The sequence below is a fragment of the Manis javanica genome, chromosome 4 (assembly GCF_040802235.1).
Source record: "Manis javanica isolate MJ-LG chromosome 4, MJ_LKY, whole genome shotgun sequence".
Lineage (NCBI taxonomy): Eukaryota > Metazoa > Chordata > Mammalia > Pholidota > Manidae > Manis > Manis javanica.
This window is the reverse complement of record NC_133159.1, coordinates 4,708,561-4,730,811: the sequence shown is the minus strand read 5'-3', so window position 1 is coordinate 4,730,811 and position 22,251 is coordinate 4,708,561. Positions and strand designations below refer to the sequence as shown.

Below are 22,251 nucleotides of genomic sequence, written 5' to 3'. Positions count from 1 at the left end.
CAGCGGGAGCCTCTGTGGGAGGCTCGGTAGAACCCGCGGCGGCCCAGGTGTGCTGCCAGGGCCGCCGGCAGAGGGCGCCCGCGGCTCCAGGCCACTCGGAGGTCCTCGAGGCGGGGCGACTGGCTCTCGCGAGATTGTCGCAGGGGCCTGCGGCCAGCATGGCGGACTCTGTGCAGCCGGCGAAGCGGGGGCTCTTACGCTCCACGTGGCTGCGGGCCCGCAAGGCCCGGACCCAGCTCGTCCTCAGCCGTCGGCCTCGCCGCCGGCTCGGGGCCCTGCGCTGGTGCAGCCGGAAGCGCTTGCGGCGGCGGCTGCTGCAGGCCCAGGCGGCCGGCGCGGACTGGCGGGAGGGCGGCTCGCTGGTGTGGCGCGCGGCGGCCCGGAGGCCCAAGGCCGCGGCCCCCAGCCCGGCCGCGGCCCCGACCCCGAGCGGCCCCGCGGTCCTTCCCATCCCGCCCGTGCGCCCGGCAGGTCCGGGCCGCGCGTTGTTGCTCCTCCCGCTCAGGCAGGTGGGTCGCGCTGCGGAGTCCGGCAGCGGCGTCGGGGGCGGAGACGCGGCCCGGGGGTGGCCGGCGAGCGAAGCCCGTGGCCCAGTGGCGGTTCGTCGCGGCGGTGGGCCTGAGCAGCTGGTAACGAGGACCCCGCTGTACGGCTCTCGGCCTTCAGAGCCGAAGGGGATTGTAACAGTAATAATAGTAAAAGTAGTCGCATTTACTGGATGCTTAGAAATGCCAGGCTCTAAGTATTCTGGGTGTGTCAGGTTTGTGAACCCATTTAATACCCCCAGACCTTTATGGAATCTTATCCCTATTACTATGAATGTCACAGACGAAGGAACTGAGGTAGCTTAGGTGATTTGCCAGAAGGTGTACAGTAGAGGCAGAGCCAGGATTCAAACCCACGCCGCCTGCTCGCAGGGCCGTTGCTCTTCGCTTGGACGCCTCTCTGGGAGGACCCTCTGCCGTGAAGGAGAGAAGTGAAAACCCAGGAATGGCTGAGACCTGGCAGGCAGTGGGGCCTCTGGGAGGACGCGGGGCTGTGAGAACAGCAGAACCCAGCCCGTGGGGCCCCTTGTTCTTTATGTGTCAGTGTTCACCCGCCCTGTCCAGCTGTCCTGGAACATAGTCTTAAGCTAAAAATAGTGAGTACTTGATCTTTGCCTAGTGCAATGTGTCGTTACTTAGAAACCAGCCACCTTTGTTATGAGTAGCGATTTAGATTTAAAAAAAACTCAGTCATTAGTAACAGAATCTGTAATGTTATTTCTTACTTTCTTTTCTCTTGCCCTGCTAGGGTTTCACTTTTAGCGGGATCTGTCGTGTGACCTGCCTCTACGGCCAGGTGCAGGTGTTTGGTTTTACCATCAACCAAGGCCAGCCTGCCCAGGATGTCTTCTCCCCCTACACCCACTCACGCCTGACTATCAATGCAGTTCATTACACGATGCCTGAGAAAAGCAAGAAGGAGATGAAAAGGGAAGCCCGAACTTTGCTCAGATCTCATCTTAACCGAGGTAATACTGGGTAATTGACTGAGAGTGTACTGAAATGAGGCTGGCAGTTTTTAGATGCTAATTATAGCCTAGACATTGCACACTTTTTTTTTTTTTTTGAGAGGGCATCTCTCATATTTATCGATCAGATGGTTGTTAACAACAATAAAATTCTGTATAGGGGACTCAGTGCACAATCATTAATCAACCCCAAGCCTAATTCTCAACAGTCTCCAATCTTCAAGCATAACGAACAAGTTCTTACATGGTGAACAAGTTCTTACATAGTGAATAAGTTCTTACATGGTGAACAGATTTCACACTTTTTTGTATCTGGTTAAACCCTCACAAGAGTCCTGAGATTGAAACTATTCTCACTATTTTACAGGTGAGAAAAGTTGCCCAAGGCCCACACAGCAAACCTGGTTGACTTCTATTATTATTATTTTTTATGCAACGGGACCTCCTGGAAAAGGCTCTCAAATACAATTCCTCCTCTCAAAAAAGTTTACAGTTTAACTGAGGAAGTGGTAGTCCTAAAGGGCATAGAATTTAATGTAGTTACTATTTCTAAAGTAGTTAATTTTTCTCTTTACAGATGACAGGAGTTGGTTGATGAAGAACTTTTCTCCTCTGTGCTCCATCGTGATGCTGGAACGTCTGAAAACCTCCACTGTAAACTTCATAACCAGCCACCCAGGTTTATCTAACGTTTTTGTGCAAGAGGTAAAACCAGTTCTCTTTCAGAGTTTTGCTGATTACTTTGACTGAAACAGTCGTATCAGATGACTGTAGGATGCTCCCTTGGAAGATGAGTCTGTCTGTCATGCTGTCGGTTATACAGCTTGTAATACCTATGAACAGTAAAGAAACAGTATAAGAAGAGATATTGTGAAAAAATGTCTCTTTTCCCCTCTTGTGTCATTCCTCAGTGAAAGTCATCATTTCATATTGTAGTTGGTTAAATGCCTTGTGGTATTTTCAAAATAGTTACCTTGGTATCTTGATTTATTAATCTAAGAGGATATATTTTCTCAAAACTGTGAATGAGTAATTTCAGTAATCTCAGAGTAATTTCTTGGACTTTCTCCCATCTCTCTCACCTCCAGATTTTTTGCTGGCCATGTTATTAATTTCCTGAAGTCTGGTTTTCTTACTCTAATTGTTTCCCATGAGCCATACATTGAGTCTAATCTATAGGATTATTAGACAGATTGGATGTGAGGAACAATCAAGGAATAACAGCAGGCTTTTTGGCCTGACCACTTCGAGGCACAGAGCTGCCATTAACTGAGATGGGTGTGCTGTGGGAGGGGCAGGTTTAGATAGGTAACCTTGAGATGCCTATTAGACATTCAACTGAAGTTATCAAGTGGGCAAGTTGAATATGTGTCTGAGTTCAGGGATTTGAAAATTTAAATTTGGGAACTTTTAGCAGAAGAGGTTTCCAAAGGTCTCTTCCCTAAAGATCGAATAATAACACCCAGGGAGTTGGTACAGACAGAAGTGAGAAGGTTCAAGGTCTGAGCCCCAACGCACTCCTAAGAAGAGGTCTAGAGGAGGGAACAGAGACTGAGGAGTAGGCATCACTGTTAGAGGAAAACCAGGTGAGTGTGCTCAGGGAGTCTTAGCAGGAGGTGGAGGTGAGCAGCTGTGTCTGTGGGTGCTGATGGTAAGATGAGGCTGAGAAACAAACTGCGTGTAGAAGCGTGGTCTGGACACGGTGGTGGGATGACATATCAGAATGGGTTCAAGACCTGGGAAGAGAGGAATTCAAAGGTTTAGTAGTAAAGGATTTTGCTTTTGTAGAGTTTTGCTGGAAAGGGAAGGAAAGAAATGACATAATAGCTGGAGGAGTAAGTGTTCAAGATAATTTTTTTTTTTGGTGGGATGGATTGAAAAAAATTAGCACTTTTGAACACAGCAGGTGGAAATGATCCAGAGAGGAGAGCCCTGACAAATGCAGTAGAGAGAGGAGCTGGTGGTGCACATGTGTCGAGGATGGGCTCATACTTAGTGTCTGAGTGGAGGAGAGGTTGGCTTTAGGAGCATAGGCAGTTCATCCAGAGTAGCTGGAGGAAATGCCCCAAGGGGGGCCAAGGGCAAGTAGAAGTTCTCCAATTGCTCCCTGTTGCTCTGAAAAGTGGACCAAGGTCATTGCTAAATGGGGGTGTAGGGAGCAGGCAGGTGTTGGAGGCTTGAAGTGAGAGAAGGTATGAAATGAGGGCAGGAAGGTGAACAGATACTGTGTTCTCATATATTTAATCTAGTGCAGAATGGCGGAATCCGGTAGCCTGGCCAGGGCTACAGAGAAGGAAATGGGCATCCCCACCTTTGCTACTTGTAAGTGGGCATTCTAAATTCCATGGCCAGAGACATTGTTTTTTCGTTTGTTTTCAGTGTTGGTTTTTTCTGGGACTTACCCAACCATCACTGTTTATATTCCGTATGCTGCTATCCCACATTTACATGTTAATACATCCTGCAGTTATTTTTTCGTAGAAAGTAGATAGTAAACTTTCGATTATCTCATTTTATAAGATGCTTTTATTTTGCCCTCAGTGGCTGATAGTTGAACACAGTGTAGAATTGTTGTAGTTTCAGAGGATTTTTCCTCAAAACCTTGAAGGTTTTGCTCTGTTGTTTTCTAGGACTTAGAGTTGCTGACAGGTCATTCCTTTTATGATGTCTTTCTCCTCGGGGTCCAGGAATCACATGAGGATGTGATCGTGGGTGGTCTCTTCCACGCTGTGGCCTTATTCCCTGTGAGCCCCACTGCTTCAGTTAGGAGCCTGCTCTTCCATCCCTTAGGTTGCTTTCCCATGGTTTCCTGACATTTCTGCCAGATGCCGCTGCACTTAGTGGCCCTGTCTTGCACATCCTGTCCACTCTGCATATCGTTTTTGTCTTCTTTATGTGTTTGGAGATTGTCTTGGCTTTCTTCCACATCACCAGCCTCATCCACAGCTTTGGTCTTCTCTTGAATTTGTCTTGTGGCAATCACTTAAGTTTCCCCACATTTTCCTTTTCTTTGGAGTCCCATGCGGAGGTGATGACAGCTTGGAAGTAAGTGTACACTGTAAAAAAGAGACCTTAGCAATAGACTTGATAAGACTTACTGAAGGGTTGTATTTGGGGGGTGAGAGCGAGGGGATTGAGTTTATATTTTATAGCTCATAACTGCATGAGGCTTATTAATTTAGAAGTGAACTGCCTTTGTTTTTACTTTTTCTTAAAGCTTGAATTGTCAATTTCAGACTCCAACTTTCCAAATTAACTCTGAATATTTAGCCTTGAGGTCTGTTGGCATTAGAAGAGAGAAAAAAAAAAAGGGCCTTCGTTTAACAGAGAGGATGCTTTCAGCCGTGGAGGAGCTTGTCAGCGTTTCTCGTGGTGAGTAATGCACACCAAGCAGCTCGGGCGCTTATCCGCATCTGCCAAAGCCGCGGAGCACTGCTTATGACGATTAGAGTCCTGAAGAAGGTGGCTGGTGCTCAGGGTCACTGTTTGTTTTGCCTCCAGAAGAAGTAGATGGCTGCCCCATCATTCTAGTTTGTGGACATCAGGACGTTGGAAAGTCAACTTTTAATAGATACCTGATGAACCGGTTGTTAAATAGGTAAGTGTTTTCATTCTTGTTTTGACATGAGCATGAAGTAGGATTTTCAGTTTAAGAAACTGGATGGGAATGCATCCTGGCTTCTAAGTAGAGATTTACCAAAAACTCTGTATAAAGCTGCTCAGCTGAGTGTTGGCATTCTCTGAGTGCTGTCTTCGGACTGAGGTGACAGCGCTCTCTATGTACAGACATTGCCTATGGGGGAGCTTGGGAGAGGGGACGCTTGGTCTCAGAATCGCTTTGTCCATATCCAGAGATTCAGAATAGGGATAAGTTCTGTTGTATTTTAAAGGTGAAATGTTAGGAAGGATGAAGTTGTATCCACATAATGAATGGGCCCTGTCACCCTGCCTGCATCACATTTTTCTTTACATTTTTTTTTGGTATTGATTGTCATCTTTGGCGCATTCCACCTTAAAGGCCGCGTAGGGTGGATTATGCCTGTATTGCCCAGCATCTTTAAAGTCAGTTTGTCGTTTTGACGTAGTAAAGGTAATTAAGATTTTCTTTCTTTCTTTTAAATTTTCAGTATACCCTGTGTTGACTATTTGGAATGTGATCTGGGACAGACAGAATTTACTCCTCCAGGTTGCATTTCTTTACTTAATATTACAGAACCAGTTCTAGGTGTGTATTATATATTTCTTAAATGTCTTGGTTTTATAAAACTAAAAAGTGATACTTAAAAAAAACTCAGAGAATATGAAGGTATAAAATATACAAAGTGAACATCGCTCCCTAGCAAACTCATGGTCTTGCCATAAGTGTTCCTCTAGCCTCAAAAAAAGAAATGGTACTTTGTAAAGGTTCCATTTTAGTAAATAGAACTACTGTCAATTTTGTTTTATGTAACCTAGAAACATGCCATTCTGTAATACTAACATCTTACGGAACCCTGTACATGAGCTACACCAAGAAAAGAACACTGGCAAAATAGTATTAATTAAACTATAGGTTTTATTCCACATTCACCATTTATCCTTCTAGTGTCCTTTTTCTGCTTGAGAATCCAATCCAGAACCTCACATTGTCTTTTTAATGGTAAAATATATATAACATGATATTTGCCGTTTTAATCATTGATATATGTACAATTCAGTGGTATTAAGCACCTTCACAGGGTTGTATAACCATCACCACTGTTTATATCCAGAATTTTTCATTGTCCCAAACTGAAACGCTCTACCCGCTAAATAACAGTTCCTCCCTTCCTCTCTCCTTCCAGCTCCTAGTAACCTCCATTCTGGTTTCTGTCCCTATGAGTTACCCGTTCTAGGTACCTCATATAAGTGAAATCATACAATATTTGCCTTTCTGTGTTTGGCTTTTTTTACTAAGCATAGTCGTTTTAAGGTCTATTTGTATTGTAGCATATATCAAAATTTAATTCTTTTTTATGGCTGTATCACATTTTGCTAATACATTCATCTGTTGATAGACACTTAGATTGTTTCACTTTATGGCAGTTGTGACTAGTACTGTTGCGAATATTGGTGTACAAAGATCTTTTCAAATCCCTGCTTTCTGTTCTTTGGGATATATAACTTGGAGTGGAATTGCTGAGTAATACCATATAGTAGTTCCATGGTTGACCTTTTGAAAAACTGCCAGACTGTTTTTCACAGTAGCTGCACCATTTTACTTCCCATCTGCAATGCACAAGTGTTCTTACCTCTCCACAACATCACCAGTACTTGTTATTTTGATTATAGACATTTGATTATTTACATCCCAGATGTGAAGTGGTATTTCACTGTGGCTTTGTCATTTCCTTAATTACTAGGGATGTTGAGCATCTTCCCATGTGTTGATTGGCCATTTGTATATCTTCTTTGGAAAAATATTTATTCAAGTCCTTCCTTGGCCTGTTTTTAGATTGAGTTGTTTGTTTTTGTTGAGTTTTTGTACTTCTCTGTATGTTCTTTATGTATTATTTGTATATTATCAGATACATGATTTGCAGATACTCCTTTCTGTGGGCTGTCTTTTTGTTTTCTTGGTACTCCCTTTGATGCACGAAAGTTCTTAATTTTTATAAAGAATAATTTATCTGTGTTTTCTTTTGTTGCCTGTGCTTTTGGTATCATATCCATGAAGTTGTTGCCAAATCTAATGTCACAAAGATTTTCTGTAATGTTTTCTTCCAAGAGTTTTATAGGTTTTAGCTTTTACATTTTGGTCTTTGATCCATATTGAATTAATTTTTGTATTTGATTTAAGGAAAGGGTTCAACCTCATTCTTTTGCATGTGGATATCCAATTTTCCAGTCACTGTTTGTTGAAAAGACTGTCCTTTTCCCATTGAATGGTCTTGGCAGCCTTGTTGAAAATCATTTGACCATATATGTGAGGGTTTATTTCTGGCCTATTTTATTCCATTGGTCTATATGTCAGTCCTTATGCCAGTCCCACACTAAAAGAGAAACATGAGTTGGGAAATGTGAGTCTTCCCACCTTACTATTTTTCAAGATTGTTTTGGCCTTCTGGGGACCCCTGCAATTCCACATGAATTTGAGGATCACCTTTTCCATTTCTGTGAAAAAGGCTGTTAGAGTTTTCATAGGGATTATGTTGAATTTCTAGATCACTTCGGATAATACTGACAACAATGCTGTGTCTTCCTGTCTGTGAACATGGGATTTGTTTCCAACTGTTTGATTTTTAATTTCTTTCAGCAATATTTTATGGTTTTTAGTGTGTCAGTCTTCTATTTTCTTGGTTAGATTTGTTCCTAAGGATTGAATTTGTTTACTGTTAACTGTAAGTGGAGTCGCCTTTCTAACACCTTTTCACATTATACATTGCTGGTGTGTAGAGACACAAGTGATTTTATGTGTTACTCTTGTATACTTTGCTGGGTTCCTTTATTACCTCTAGTAGATTACTGTGGATTCTTTGGTATTTTCTATATATAAGATCGTGTCATTTGCAAATAGAGATAGTGTCACCTCTTCCTTTCCAATGTGGCCGCCTTTAATTCCTTTTTCTTGTCTAATAGTTCTGGTTGGAACCTCCAATACAGTGTTGAGTGGATGGAAACATCCTTTTCTTGTTCCTGATCTTAGACAGAATGCATCCAGTCTTTCACCGTTCGGTGTTGACTGGATTTTCCATAGTCGGCCTTTGTCAGGCTGACGAAGTTGCCCTTCTATTCCTAGTGTGTGGGATCTTTTTATCATGAAAGAACATTAGGTTTTGTCAGATGCATTTTCTGTGTCTGTTGGCATAATTGTGTGATTTTTTTAGTTGGCTTTTTAAAAAAGCAGGTGATGATACATTAGGTTCCTAGGTATGTTAAGGATTGAATAGACTTTGTCAGAAGAAGTCATAAAATGTTTACATTGTTTTACAGCTGTCAGAAATAACTGTGTAAAACTTGGTTCTTTAGCTGGTTTCAATGTTCCTTTTTATTCCTTTTACATCTTCTCTAGTCCGTTTAGTTTTCTTTTCTCTTTCTACTCCTTAATTTTTCAGTGGGTGTTTCTAAAAACAAGGACACTGCTCATCATCACAATACAACCACCAAAATCAGGATAGTGGTCCTGCGGGAGCACTGTTACTCGAGTCTTGTCCAGTGTCCCAGCATCTGGGTAGGTCCCGTGTATACTTCCAGAACTGTAGTCTGCTTCAGTTGGGATCAGTTCCTCTGGCTTTTCTTATCTTTATGACCTTGTCAATTTTAAAGAGTGCATTTCTAGACTGTCCCTCCTGATTTGATTTAGAAGTAACATTGTTGTGTCATGTCAGCATGCTGCCAGTTTGTCCTGTCACTAGGGATGTCGGCTTTGATCACTTGGTCAGGATAGCGTTTGTCAGGGTTTTCCACTCTTAGTGTAACAAAGTGTGTTATTTATTCTGGGATGTCATTGCTTCTAGATCCGCTTACTGGACAGAGCTAGAAATACAAGGACTTTTAAACCCACACACACCATACATGTACATGTATGGATATGTACATACACACACACACATCTTTATCTCTTTCTGTGTATTGTCTCCCTATTTATTATTAAGCCATGAGTTTATACCTGTCACTCTGATTCCAGTGTAACACCTAGGATCATTCTAGTTAGCCTTCATCCTTCCATATTTATAAGTTCCTTCTCTGATAAGAACCCTGGCTGTGTTTATTCTCAATATATTTATGTATTTGCTCCATTCCTTTTTATTTATTCAATCCCTCTACTATGCAGGCCACCCCCTCAGTTGTGGGTACCCCGAATTCCCTGGCCCCAACCTAGAGGGAGCCTTGCCAACCCTACCAAGTGGCCTTGCATCAGCCACACTGACCAAGGCTTTTGCCCTGCTGACCGTGTTACCACATGGCCTGGGTGACCCCGCTGAGCGTACTGGCCCTGGCCCCAGCCCCAGCCCCAGCCCCAGCCAGGGGAGATGGGCGGTGCTCGGGCTGGACTGATTAGGACGGTCAACTCTAGAGTTGGGTCACTTCAGTTCAAGCCCCGTTGATAATTTCTTGGTCAAGTTAATATCTCAATTTCCTTGTCTATAAAAATGGGGATGATAATACTACCTACTTCATCGGGTTTTTATGAAAATTAGAGACCACCTGTAAAGTACCTAGAACACATTAAGTGCTATGTTCCAGTAGTTGACTGGGTTGTTACTAGTTGCCCTTTCATTAGCATGTAAGCCCTGCAAGGACAGGTATGTTTGTTCACAGATGTATCCTAAGTACCTGGTACAATGCCCAGTGCTCAGTAAATGTGTTGAATGAATGGCTCTCTTAGGACATAGTTGGGATTAACCATATTGCAGAAGTGAGCATGTCTTTGTAATAAGTTGAAACCTTAGATTTCTGAAAATGGGAGTGCAGCTCTTCTCAGTGGTGGGGAGTCTCTGGTCTCCCCAGGACCATCTTCAGTGATGATGCACCACCTTTTGGGTAGTCATGGATTGACTGCTCTTATTCTTCTCAGGACCACCTTTCACCCAACAAAGGACACCACAGAAAATGATTTTTTATGGAAAGCCTGCTTGTAAAAACAACCATGAGAATTATATTGAGATGATAAAGTATGTGTTCAGCTCCTACAAGAGAGAGTCCCCTCTTATCGTCAACACGATGGGCTGGGTGATAGGTAAGAACGTGGGGGCCCTGCTGTAGAAAAGGGCGGTCAGCAGGAGTGAGCCTGGCTCTCGGGCATTACTGCTGCAGCCTGGCTTTTCTTGCCATTTCTTTGTCTCAGGGTAAGTGTACCATTTTCTCATGGGAGTGTGTTACTCATTTATTAGGGCACTAACTGTGTTTATGTCATCTGCTTCTTCATAGACAAAGGGCTTTTGCTTCTCATTGATCTGATCCGATTGCTGGCTCCCAGCCATGTTGTTCAGTTCAGTTTTGGCCGAAGTAGATGCATGCCAGATCTTACCCCTGACTACGTAGACAGCATGGATGGCCTGTACACGAAAAGCAAGGCCAAAGTCAGAAACAGAGGTTACCAGCTGGCTGAATTTGCAGATAATTTGGAATTTGCTGATGAAGAAAAGGAGAGTCCACTTGTGTTTACTGGACATAAACTGATGTGTGTCCAGTCGGATTTTGTTAATAGAAAAACTCCAAGAAATAGGTAAATATCATGGCTGGAAAATTGTTTTCTTCAGTTTAACAGCATCTTCTGTCCTCAGTAACTTAAAGGGAGTAAGTTCTAAAATGTTCATCTCTATCACATCTATATATTTATGAAAGAGAATCAGCTATTTTCTGAACCGTTCTAATATATATACAGATTATCTCTCTATATATACATAGATTATCTATATATACACACATATACATACACATTTTTCTGAACAAAGATACAGGTGTTCTGCAACTTACAATGGTTTGGCTTAACGATTTTTCAACTTGATGATTATGTGAAAACAATATGTATTCATTAGAATGTGTACTTGTAAATTTTGAGTGTTGGTCTGTTCTGCGGGTAGCAATATATGGTCTGACACCCTCTCGTGATACTGGTCAGCAGCAGGGAGCCGCAGCTCCCAGCCGCCCAGTGCAGCCATGGGGGTAAACAGTTGAAGGAACCATCCTGCACTCACGCACACTCATTCTGTTTCTCACTTTCAGTACAGTATTCAATAAATTGTGAGATATTTGACAATTTTATTTTAAAATGGGCTTTGTGTTGGATGAGTTTGTCCAACTGTAGGCTAATGTAAGTGCTCTGAGCACATATAAGGCAGGCTAAGCTATGATGTCTGTAGGTTATATGTTTTAGATGCATTTTGACTTAACAATATTTTCAGTTTATGGTGAATATACTGGGACATGACTGTTGTAAGTTGAGGAAGATCTGTGTCCAGATGTGGCCTGCCCTTCTGCTTGCCTGGAGCTTTGACTTGAAGAAGAATCTTTACGCTTCATGTTTTTCCAGGGGGCTTGTAGAGAGACAGGGTCTGCACATGTGCAGGTGGGAACATGCTCTTGTGAATCTGATGTGGTGATAAATGGACTCTTCCTGAGTGGGAGGTGGACTCGAGTGTTGAATCTCTATTTACCTCATTCTGATTGACTTTTCAGAGAGTCACATAACAAAGTCCTGCGTGATTTGGCGGTGCTGGGTTACCTCGGCCAGCTGCAGCCCCCAGTGCCGCAACCACTTTGTCCCCTTCATGGTCTGATACCCTATCAGGTAACTTAAACTAAACAATATTGTCTTTATATTCTTTACTTAACAAACACTCCTTGTCTTCGTGTGCCAAGAGCGCTTCTCAACCTCTTGTAACTCTTTGCTCATTTAATCTTCAGAACAGTCCTGGGTGTGGGGTCCGTAGCTATCCCCGTTTTACAGAGGGGAGGCTGAGAAACTGAGCGGAGGCACAGAGCTGGCATCAGACCCAGGTGGTCCAGTGCCACCGTCTGCTCTGAATGGCTGTTCTGTGCTGGGCATGGCTGAATGTTCTACCTAATATGCCCAGGCAGTTCAGCCCCAGCGCTTCTGCTGACTAGCTGTGTGTGACTCAGTTTCCCAGCTGTAGCAGGGAGGCCATACCAGACTGCATAGAGTGGCCGTGAGAATTCAGTGAGTGTTAGAGTGGTGCATCCAGAGAGCACTTTGTGTTACCAGAAGTAGATTCTAGCACCAGAGTTGTTGCATCTTGGAATCCAAGTTCTTAAGAATTATTTTGGGAAAAAACCACTGTAATTTTAAGATTTTGGATGATGAGAGCATAAAAAAGCAACAGGTGTATTTCCTGAGTGCTTACTCAGTTGTGCCCTGTGTTAACCCCTTTATAGGTCACGATGGTCCTGTTATTCCCATTTTATAGATGATAAAACTGAGACCAGGGCCAGGGACTTTTTTTTTTATTAAGGTATCATTGATATATAATCTTATAAAGGTTTCACATGAGCAACATTGTGGTTACTACATTCACCCATATTATCAAGCCCCTCCACCACCACCCATTGCAGTCACTGTCTATCAGCATAATAAGATGCTATAGAGACACTACTTGTCTTCTCTGTGCTATACTGCCTTCCCTGTGACCACCCCCCACCTACATTTTGTGTACCAATCATAATGCCCCTCAATCCCCTTCTCCCTCCCTCTCCACCCACCCTCCCCACCCCCCTTACCCCTTTCCCTTTGGTAACCACTAGTCCCTTCTTGGAGTCTGTGAGTCTGCTGCTGTTTTGTTCCTTCAGTTTTGCTTTGTTGTTACACTCCACAAATGAGGGAAATCATTTGGTACTTGTCTTTCTCTGCCTGGCTTATTTCACTGAGCATAATACCCTTTAGCTCCATCCATGTTGTTGCAAATGGTACTTACAGCTGAATAATATCCCATTGTGTATATGTACCACCTCTTCTTTGTCCATTCATCTACTGATGGACACTTAGGGTGCTTCCATATATTGGCTGTTGTAAATAGTGCTGTGATAAACATAGAGGTGCATGTATCTTTTTGAATCTGAGATCTTGTTTCCTTTGGGTAAATTCCTAGGAGTAGAATTCCTGGGTCAAATGGTACTTCTATTTTTAGTTTTTTGAGGAACCTCCATACTGCTTTCCACAGTGGTTGAACTAATTTACATTCCCACCAGCAGTGCAGGAAGGTTCCCCTTTATCTGTATCCTCGCCAGCATTTGTTGTTCTTCGTCTTTTGGATGCTGAGGTCAGGGATGCTAAGTTAGCTTACCCAAAGTGGCAGAGTCAGAGTTGGGTCTGAGACTGATTCTAGAGCCCAGAGTGTTTCCTCCCTGGTGTGCAGCCTGTCCGGTACTGAGTCCTTACTGTGTGCCAGGTGCTCTGCTCAGCACTTTGCATGGACTGCCTTGGTGACATCACGGCAGCCCAGTGAGGGGGAGGCCGTCACGTTCTCTGTTTACAGCTTGGAAGACAGGGCACAGTCAGGTGGTCACACAGGCCTGACACCAGATAAACTTGTCTTCAAATCCTTCCTCAAGAGACACTCCTGAGGCAGGAGCAGTGGACCCGGATGGCCAAGGGTTTGTTTTCCAGGCTTGATGGTGAGAACGGCTCCAGGCTGCCCTGTCGGCTCCACCAGAGACTCTGAGGCAGTTTGTTTGGGAGTTTTGGTTGATGGGGTCATTTTCTCACTTGGAGATGCTGTGTAACTATCTGCCAGTCAGTAATTTAATCTGCTTTTTGCTATTTCAAAGTTGTTTTGAAATTTAAATGTGTAACAAAATACTTTTCTGCTCTAGAAATTTGGAATTACCCAGAAAGTTAAAGGTAGCTATTCATTTTGTGCCCCAGAAATATAATCTATTAATTCAGTATGTTATATTAGAAGGTGGATGGTGGCTTTTTCTCAGTGAATGGATTTTTACTTTATTACATTGAGAGACCTCTCAGCGAACGGGGCTTTCACAGTCTTCTTCAACTTTGACTCATTCAGGGTGCCTCCAAACTTATGTGTCTCATCAGACAGGACATTTCCAGGCATTCAGTTCAAATTTCTAGAGAGTGTTGCTGGTATACAAGAACTTGGTGTAAATTTCTTAGGTTCTCTGTATTAAAGCAGTGAAACCCTAAACAAATGCTGGTTAGCATTTCTGTTATGTTTAGATACTTCTTAGCAGGCAGTTTGTCAGACATAACTTAAGATAGTTGGCTAGTCAGCTTATAAAAAGTAGAAGTCGTCTTTCAAGTAGAATGAACAGGGAGATGTAAATTTGTTTTCCAGGTCCCTTTCAATGCAGTTGCACTCCGGATTACTCACTCTGATGTCGCTCCTACCCATATATTATATGCTGTGAATGCCAGCTGGGTTGGTCTTTGCAAAATCCTGGATGATGTCAGAGGATATGCAAATGGGCCCATCCTGCTTGCCCAGACTCCGATCTGTGATTGTGTAGGGTTCGGTGAGTACGAGTAAAGCTTGTCTGTGAACCTGATGCAGTAGATCACTTTAGCTATAGATGGCAGGCCTTGACCTTGTAGCCGACTCTGGGCTGGAGCGGTCAGTGAGCGTGTCGGGGAGGAGGCAGCTCTTTGTCAGCTGCTCCTGCCAGCTTCTCTACATCCCATCTGGGAACCCCAAGGGTCTGGTTGCCCTTCTCACTTGGCAGGCCTTCTCCAGGCCGTCTTGCTCACTGCTGGGGCTCTCATGCCATCTGCAGGCTGACTTTGCGTAGGATCTGTCCAGCACAACCACAGGCCCGAGTTCCAAGCCCTCCACCTGGATGTCTCACTTGCATCAAAGACCAAGGTCCTCATCTCCCAAATCCTTTCCTCCTGCTTACACACCGTCTCCTGATCCCAGGCCTGTGAACAGTCCTTCAGAGATTCACTCGGTGTTGGCACCAGACCTGTGGGTCCTCCTTGGCACTCTGTTGCCTTGTTCACCACATCCAGCCCACTAGCAGGTCTGGAAGCTTCCATTTTCCAGATCTGTCATATTCCCCCACATCTCACCCATTCTCACCACATCAGTCTGAGCTGCCTTCCTTTGTGCACTGGCCCCCTGTCAGGAGCGATCTGATTATGTCATGCCCTGGGGTGCTCATCTCACGGGGCAGGACCACGGGCCACACAGTCCCCAGGTAACTGGGGTCCCTGTCTCCTTCGCCAAGCCTATGTGACCCTGGCCCTCTGAGGTCACTAAATGTCAGTATATGTTTCTGGAAGCATGCTAGGCCTATATAATCCAAAATTAGCAAAGTCCTTAGGTAATGAAATACATGTTTCTGGCTTGTGCAATACTGTACTTCTCCAAAGTGTGTCCACAGAAACTATGTTCCTTAGTACTGACCGTAAAGAAGGGATGGTCATAGGGAGAGGTCGAGGCGGGTTTTCTCCCTGTGCACGTTTTGTTGGCAGTCCAGGACTTTGGTGTGTGGACCACGGTGGTTCCTCAGCTGAGCACAGAGAAGGGTACCAGGTGTCCTCAAATGCCCCATCTCTTGGCGCTTTGTATTTCCAAAGCAAAACACAGTTGAAATTAGCCATTCAGCAATTCTGAATGGTAGGGAGGGTTTGATATCTTCTAGAATGGAATATTTTTGTGTGTTTGTGTATCTTCAAGGAATTTGTAGAGGCATTGACATGGAGAAGAGGCTTTACCACATTCTCACTCCTGTGCCCCCAGAGGAGCTAAGAAACGTGAATTGTCTGCTGGTCGGAGCCATTTCCATCCCACAGTGTGTCTTCAAGAGCCAGGTGAGTGCAACTCCCAGGGACAGCCCTGGAGGTAGCCACTGTGCATGTCATAGAGTGACCTGAAGCTGGGGCAGGGCTCAAGAAACGGGTAACTGTTTGGGAGACTCAGGCTTTGTTGTAGAGGCTGAGTGAGGCAGGGTGGGGTGTCAGGATGCACCTCAGAGGCTAAGGCCAGGAATCGCCACTGCTCGTGGTCAAGACCCTCGTGGCAGAAGAGAGCTTTGGGCAAAGAGAGCAGAGTTGGCCTCCCAAGATTACCTTTCCCAAGGATGGTCTTCAGGTGCGCCCGTGGGAAGGTCACATTGGCCAGGGGCGTCTGTGTGGGCCCAGTGCCAGACTACAGGCCTTCGAGCCTCCTTCTTACCTGTTTATTTTATCTTATTGAGGGAAACACCCACCCCCACCCACCTGTTCTCATGCCGTTTGACGTGTATGTGGGGTTCAACTGGCCAGGAAAGAGGCCATCCCCTTTGTCCCTGGGCTTGTTGCTTTAAGTGGGCCGTTTGAGGGAAAGGGGAGCAAATGTCTCTTTTTTTTTTTTTTAGGTATTATTGGTATACACTCTAATGAAGGTTTCACATGAAAAAACAGTGTGGTTACTACATTTATCCATGTTATCAAGTCCCCCCCATACCCCAGTGCAGTCACTGTCCATCAGTGCAGCAAGATGCCACAGATCGACTATTTGCCTTCTATGTGCTACACTGTTTTCCCCATGATCCCTCACACCATGTGTACTAAACATAATATCCCTGTATCCCCTTCCTAAATGTCTTTTAAGACTTATCAGACTCTCACTTTTTACACTGCTTTCTGGGAAGGATTAAAACAATGCAGACTCTTGTTGGTTAGATTTGGAGTATTTCCACGATTCTCTTTATGTTTCCATTTCAGCGTGGGCTTGAAGGGACAATACCTTACATCACAACAGATTACAATTTTAAACTTCCTGGAGCATCAGAGAAAATTGGAGCAAGAGAAATTGAGGAAAACTGTGAACAGAAACTATACCCCAGGCCTAAGTTCTATCAAAAAATAAACTGATGCTGATGTCTTTAATAAGGGAAGGAACTTTTCTACCAGAAAGCTTGACTGTCTCCAGCCTGACTTCAGCAGACAATGGGGCTTTTTGGCGGCGAAGGACACACTTGCAGAGCAAATGGTGTTTCCTGTAACTCATGAGTATGTTTAGGGCAAACTCAACTCTCTTCCTAAGGCTCCATGACCTAGAGTTCTGCCCTAGGCTCCGGTATAGCCAATCAGACTTTGTTTTCTAAAGAGATAAAGCAGCAAGGAGACGTTTGTACACCACCAGAGCAGAAAGAACACAGTTGATTCCTCAAAAAGATCTTTTAAGAACCTGGTTGTTGGAATCTGGATAAAAATAGGTACAGTGGGGCCACAAACACGTACCAGGGAAGAAGGCAGGCTGGCCAGCGGCACCGTGAGCATAACAGGATGTGGAGGCAGCGATGGCAGCTCCCGCATGCCAGCATCCCCCGCTCATTTGATGCCATGCGAGTTCTCATCTGTTCCCATGGGTCCAGTGTTAAAAGACTGTGTTTGGGCTGTTCCATTTAATCAAGACTTGAAAGGTGAAAGTTTGGACTGAAGAGCTCTTCTATCTTTTTTAAATCAGGATTTTATGCAGCAAAAATTGCTCTGAAGTCCAGGAAGCTTCTCCTGCAGCATTTTTAGAACTAGATTTGTCCTTACTGAGTTCTAATCTGCGGTCGGAGACATGCCGGCAGCGCTGGGCACGAGGCTGTCTGGAGGAAGGACTGGCGCAGTGGCTCTGGGGAGAAAGCCCCCTTCTTGCCCTGGGCAGCCGCGCCTGGACATGTGCGTGTGCACCAGTGTGTGCCGTTCAGCGCTTTTGAGAGGGAACAGGAGGCCGGCGTTGAGAGAAAGGATGGAAATACACTGCTGATCTTCTCCCTGGTGGTTTCACGTCTTTCTCCTCCCGGGCTGGACGTGTTGGTAAACAGGATAGCCAGGCGGGGTCACACCATTTCTGGGCTTCAGTGCTCTGCTGGCATCTCGTCACCCCCCCAGGACTCGTTTTGATGCCTCAGAGACCACGTCAGGTCTCCGTTGCCTCGTATTTATATCTAAATTTAGCCTGTGCACATTTTTCTGTCTTGCAAAGAATTTTAGCAGAAAATGTGCCACTGTCAGCTTTGTCTCTGTATCTTCACAGCAATACTCTCCCTGGTCGTTACCAGCAGGGCTCGAGAAATGAGGTGCCCTGTCATTGGCATTTTCCTTAAATCCAAGCTTTCCTTTAGCCTTACCTGCTGGTTGCCTGGAGGGATGCTTCAGTCCTCGGGAAAGAACACAAGCATTGCCGCTAGAGGGAGCTGTCAGCTCAGACTGGCCTTGGGGATGTCTGTCCTTTTTAATAATCATTGTCAGTGGCTTGGGCTTTCTGTCATTTCTACAGTCTGTTGCGGTTCAGAATGGGGAATAAGTTCTAGAGTGGAGTTATTAACAAAAACTCTTAATCATTTTTGTGTGTGTGCTTTCCAACGCAGTACATGCTTATTATAAGAAAAAATACACAATTTAGCACATGGAAACCTTCAGTTGCCAATTTTGTGGCTCTTTAAAGTCCTTTCAGAGAGATCTGTTTATAGGAGAGGAAGATGTGAAAATAAAGGACAAGATTGTCAAATTCTGGGATTCATTTCATTTTATAAACAAAGACAGCCCAGTTGTTGTGTCTATCCCCTGTTAGGCCTGGGGCAGGATTCAGTGACCCTAAGATTAAGATGGTCTGTGTGTGGAAACTGATTTTAAAAAGGGAAGAGGGATACTTAAGCTGGCCCTTAGGTCCCCTGGGTTATGCTTTTGGAGAACAGAGCTGGAAGGGGCCTGTGGAAGAGGACATCTTGGGTTGTCGAGGTTGCCTGTTGCCTCCGCTGGGACCCCTGTGTGGGCAGTTACAGAAGTGACCTGACGGATGGTGTGAAATCAACTGATGGGGAGACAGGATCCTTCTGTTGTACCAGATGGTGATTTCTTAAAAAATTGTCTATTTGGTAGTTTATTTCCTTAGATTAGGATGTGGCAGTAGAGTGGTAAAGGCAGCAGGCTTTCATGTTAAAGCTCTGTTTAAATCCTGTGGGCCACAGGCTGGCAGTGTGACATTGGGGCAGTCTCTACCATGAGCCCGTGTCCCCCTTTGAGATGGGCTGGGAGCTCTTACCCAGGGTCCCTATGAGGAGTCCATGAGCATCTAGGAAAGGCCTAGAAGTAGCTCAGCGTATAGCCTGGCTCTGGTTAGACTGTAAACTGCAAAAGAGGGCAGGGACCAAGAGAGGGTAACTCAGCCACGCTGCGCTAAACGTTGAAATCTGCAGCCGTCCTGTCTGTCCTGCCTCATGGCATGTTTACCTTAAAAGTGGTTTTCTAGCCCGGCATGCTGTCTTCAGAGGCCCCTGAGGAAGGGTCCTCGCCTCCCATTGAGTACCCATTCCTGGGGGTTTTCATAAACCCCCACATTCTGCTTTTAAAATTGTATGAATGACTCATGTAGAAAATGGCCCTAAGTTCACCAACACATAAATAATCCCTGTAAATGCCGTGACGCTGTTCCTTATCTGGTTTTTTCCAGTGTAAATGTGTTTTACAAAACTGGTGTCCTGGTGTATGTATGGCTTTCTGTTCAGCCCTTTTTACTTAACATAGGAACTTTCCTGTCATTAAATATTTCTGAGACTAATCACTTTAACTGTAATATGTATATAGATAGGCCATTTTATTCCAGAAAATTATTTAGGCACCTGGAGAAATTACGGCAAAAACAATGGGGGCAGTAAAACATTGGAAAGGGGGCTAGTGACATCTGGGTGCTATGCGGGAAGACAGGAAACCCCAGTAAACGCCAGCGCACGTGTCCATTTCAGTATTGTGATGGGAGTTTAACTCCTGTTTGGGCCCAGGGATGTGAGAGGGAGTGCCGGGCTCTCTGCACTGTCTCTGAGAGCTTGTTGGGGGACAAAGAATTTTGCCCCCAGAGGATCTTAACAAGCCCACCCTGGGGCCTGTGCCTGCGGCTGTCCCTCAGCAGGGAGGCCCGGCCCTTCAGCCACTCTTCCTGGGTGGGGCCCAGCACACCCAGTGAGACTGTTACCAGCAGAGCCTGAACAGTGGCTGCAATAAATATGTGGGCCACCTGTATGGTGAGGGGGAAGGAGCCAGGGAGTGCTCAAGGCCTCTTCAGAGAGGCTTTGCCAGGAAAAGCGTGGGGCAGAGGATGGGCCGGGGGGTGCCCTTGGAGTTGACGGGCAGCAGGGCCAATCTGGAAATGCTGGGAGCTGAGTAAGCAAACCTTGGGAATCAGTGAGCAGAACTCAGCCCGCAGACAATGGGTTGGGCTGGGAAGCCAGGGGTTGCCACGGTAACCGGCCCCCATGCCGCTGTGGCTCGGCAGACTGTGGCTTGGGTTTTTCCTACGCTTTGGAACTCACTTGGTGTCTGGACTGTGAACGTTAACCGGGCAGGGATAAGCCAGACTTTCAGGCCCACTTCCTGGCCAAGGATCCATTGGGGGGCTGCTGCTGGCTGGTAGGATTGTGGAGAGCAAGGGTCTTCATGCCGTTGCTTTCCAGGAGAGGAGGGAAGGCTCCTTCCAAGGCAGCCTGCAGTGTAAGAAATCTGATGCGGGGAGTGAGTGGGTACCTGGGAACAGAAAATTCAAGAAGAGAAAACCGCCAGCAAGGAAACAGTGCACATCGGGGCCACAAAGTCCACGTGTTAAAATACAAGCGCCTGAGGGCCTGCGATGGAGGGGAGGCACATTGGCAGGGCTGAGAGCCCTGTGGTTTTCTGTGCAGACGTCTTCAGTGAGAGAAGTTAAGACTGGGAGACTGGGCTGGGGCTGGGTGAGGCCCTCCAGTGTCGGGACTGCAGCTGGGCAGAGGACGGACCTGTGGGTCAAGCATGTGGCTTGGGGGCCAGGCAAGGGGCCACCACCCAGAGGTCAAACATGAATTCCGTCTGGACAAAATGTAGGTCTCCGCCTCGCAGCCGGCTCAGCCTTCGTCCAGGAACTGGTGAGTCCTTCCTCTTTTGTCCGGGAAGGAGGGTTGACAACAAAGCGAGAAAAGACCTTATGGTTCCCACAGGGGCCACCAACCCCCCTCCCCCCCACCCCCCGGTGGCTGAATCAGTCTGGGCCCTTTAAGAACACCTATCCTGGATCTGGGCACGTTCCTCGTTAATTGGTGAGTTAATGAATTGAGAGCACAGAGTTGGGCAGCCTTGTGGGATGGAGGGTTTCCAGCTTCCTCTTCTGTAAGATGGAAGGTGGGTAGAGAAGTTGCCCCAAGACCCTTCCAACTGTCATGTTTTGTGCATGAAAGTTGTGTCCCCATGGCTAGGATGGTCTGGAACATGTCGCCAACCTTGTCTTTGTAACTCTGTCAAGAAAGACCATGAAATTCCTCCTAAACCACCAATACTTTTACGTTCACGTTGAATGTATGCCGTGATGCATTTTGGTAGGGGTGGATGGCGGGATCAGAAATAGCGTGCACGGAATCCAACAGCATTCCAGCATCCCGGAGTCAGCGCCCAGGCCCTGGAAACACCCCACTCCTGGGCGAAGAGCAGTGGCCTGGGGCGCTGATCTCTGTCTGTGCCCAAGTAAGAGCACCCAACCGACCTTCAGCACTGCCCGACCCCCGGCCCATCTGTGGCTGGTCCAAAGCAGGTTCATGAAGCAGACAGTGAGTCCCTAGAATTCCTCCTCCCTCCCACCGAGACCCACACTGCAGGGTAATCTCCCTCCCAGGGAGGGGCCTGCCCTGCTGACCTTTCCCTCTGGCTCGCCCCCACAGGCAAAACTGACCTATCACCTGTCTGCCGGGAGGGGCCAGCGTGTGCCATGCCAGTTAGGCGGCCCATCACATTAATGCACCAGCCCCCCAGGGGCCGATGTCCAGTTAACTCAAGGTCCATCACTGCTCATTCACTGAGGGGGAGACTGTGTCCAGGTGTGGGTGAAATGTGGCTGCAGGCTTTCTGGAGGGACCCCAGATCATACCTGCCACATGGATGGTAGGGAATGACCACCTTTCCTGCTTAATTGTGTCTTTAAACCTTTTATTACTTTTTTCTTTTTTGACATTAAAAGGTCAGCTAGTTAGCCTTTTGCCTTATTTCCAGGTTTTAGAGTTTAACAAGCGTGAATGTGTCACAGAATCACATTTATTTATTGAGCACTGTTACCAGGCATCATGCCAGAAGTTGGGGGGTGAGGGTGAACAAGATAAATGCCCGTCCTTCTAAATCTTCCTAAGTGATACAGACATGTAAGCAGGGAATTGAAAAGTAGTTTGGTGCGTGTTAAATACAGCGACTGTGGGGTAATGAGTCCCTCTCCACTAAGAGCTACTACTCTCGTAACCCCAATCATAGGGGTTCTCTGAAGAAATGACATCACCTAATGGATAAACTGAAGTCAGGTGGAAGTAGTGTGGGAGGA

General features: G+C 45.8%; 2 protein-coding genes across 2 annotated transcripts in view; both read left to right on the top strand.

The window, feature by feature from the left end:
* The first annotated feature begins 133 nt into the window (after positions 1-133).
* On the top strand, positions 134-18,435 carry NOL9 (nucleolar protein 9). Its single transcript, XM_036999923.2, has 12 exons — positions 134-509; positions 1,294-1,513; positions 2,091-2,218; positions 4,750-4,885; positions 5,015-5,111; positions 5,641-5,738; positions 10,050-10,211; positions 10,403-10,700; positions 11,654-11,765; positions 14,287-14,464; positions 15,628-15,761; positions 16,656-18,435. The coding sequence occupies exons 1-12, from the start codon at positions 159-161 to the stop codon at positions 16,803-16,805; spliced, it is 2,064 nt and encodes a 687-aa protein (XP_036855818.2). The 5' UTR covers positions 134-158; the 3' UTR covers positions 16,806-18,435.
* Positions 18,436-20,243: 1,808 nt separating this feature from the next.
* PLEKHG5 (pleckstrin homology and RhoGEF domain containing G5) overlaps positions 20,244-22,251 on the top strand; it is a 45,029-nt gene continuing 43,021 nt past the window's right edge. The window contains exon 1 of the mRNA XM_036999636.2: positions 20,244-20,818. Within this exon, the coding sequence (XP_036855531.2) occupies positions 20,752-20,818 (67 nt within the window). The 5' untranslated portion in view covers positions 20,244-20,751. The remainder of the gene's footprint in view (positions 20,819-22,251) is intronic.

Coding starts and splice junctions, on each gene's coding strand:
- NOL9 (XM_036999923.2), top strand. CDS start 159: ATGGCGGACTCTGTGCAGCCGGCGAAGCGGGGGCTCTTACGCTCCACG. Junction 1,514..2,090: donor CAGATCTCATCTTAACCGAG/GTAATACTGGGT, acceptor TTCTCTTTACAG/ATGACAGGAGTTGGTTGATG. Junction 4,886..5,014: donor GCTTGTCAGCGTTTCTCGTG/GTGAGTAATGCA, acceptor TTTTGCCTCCAG/AAGAAGTAGATGGCTGCCCC.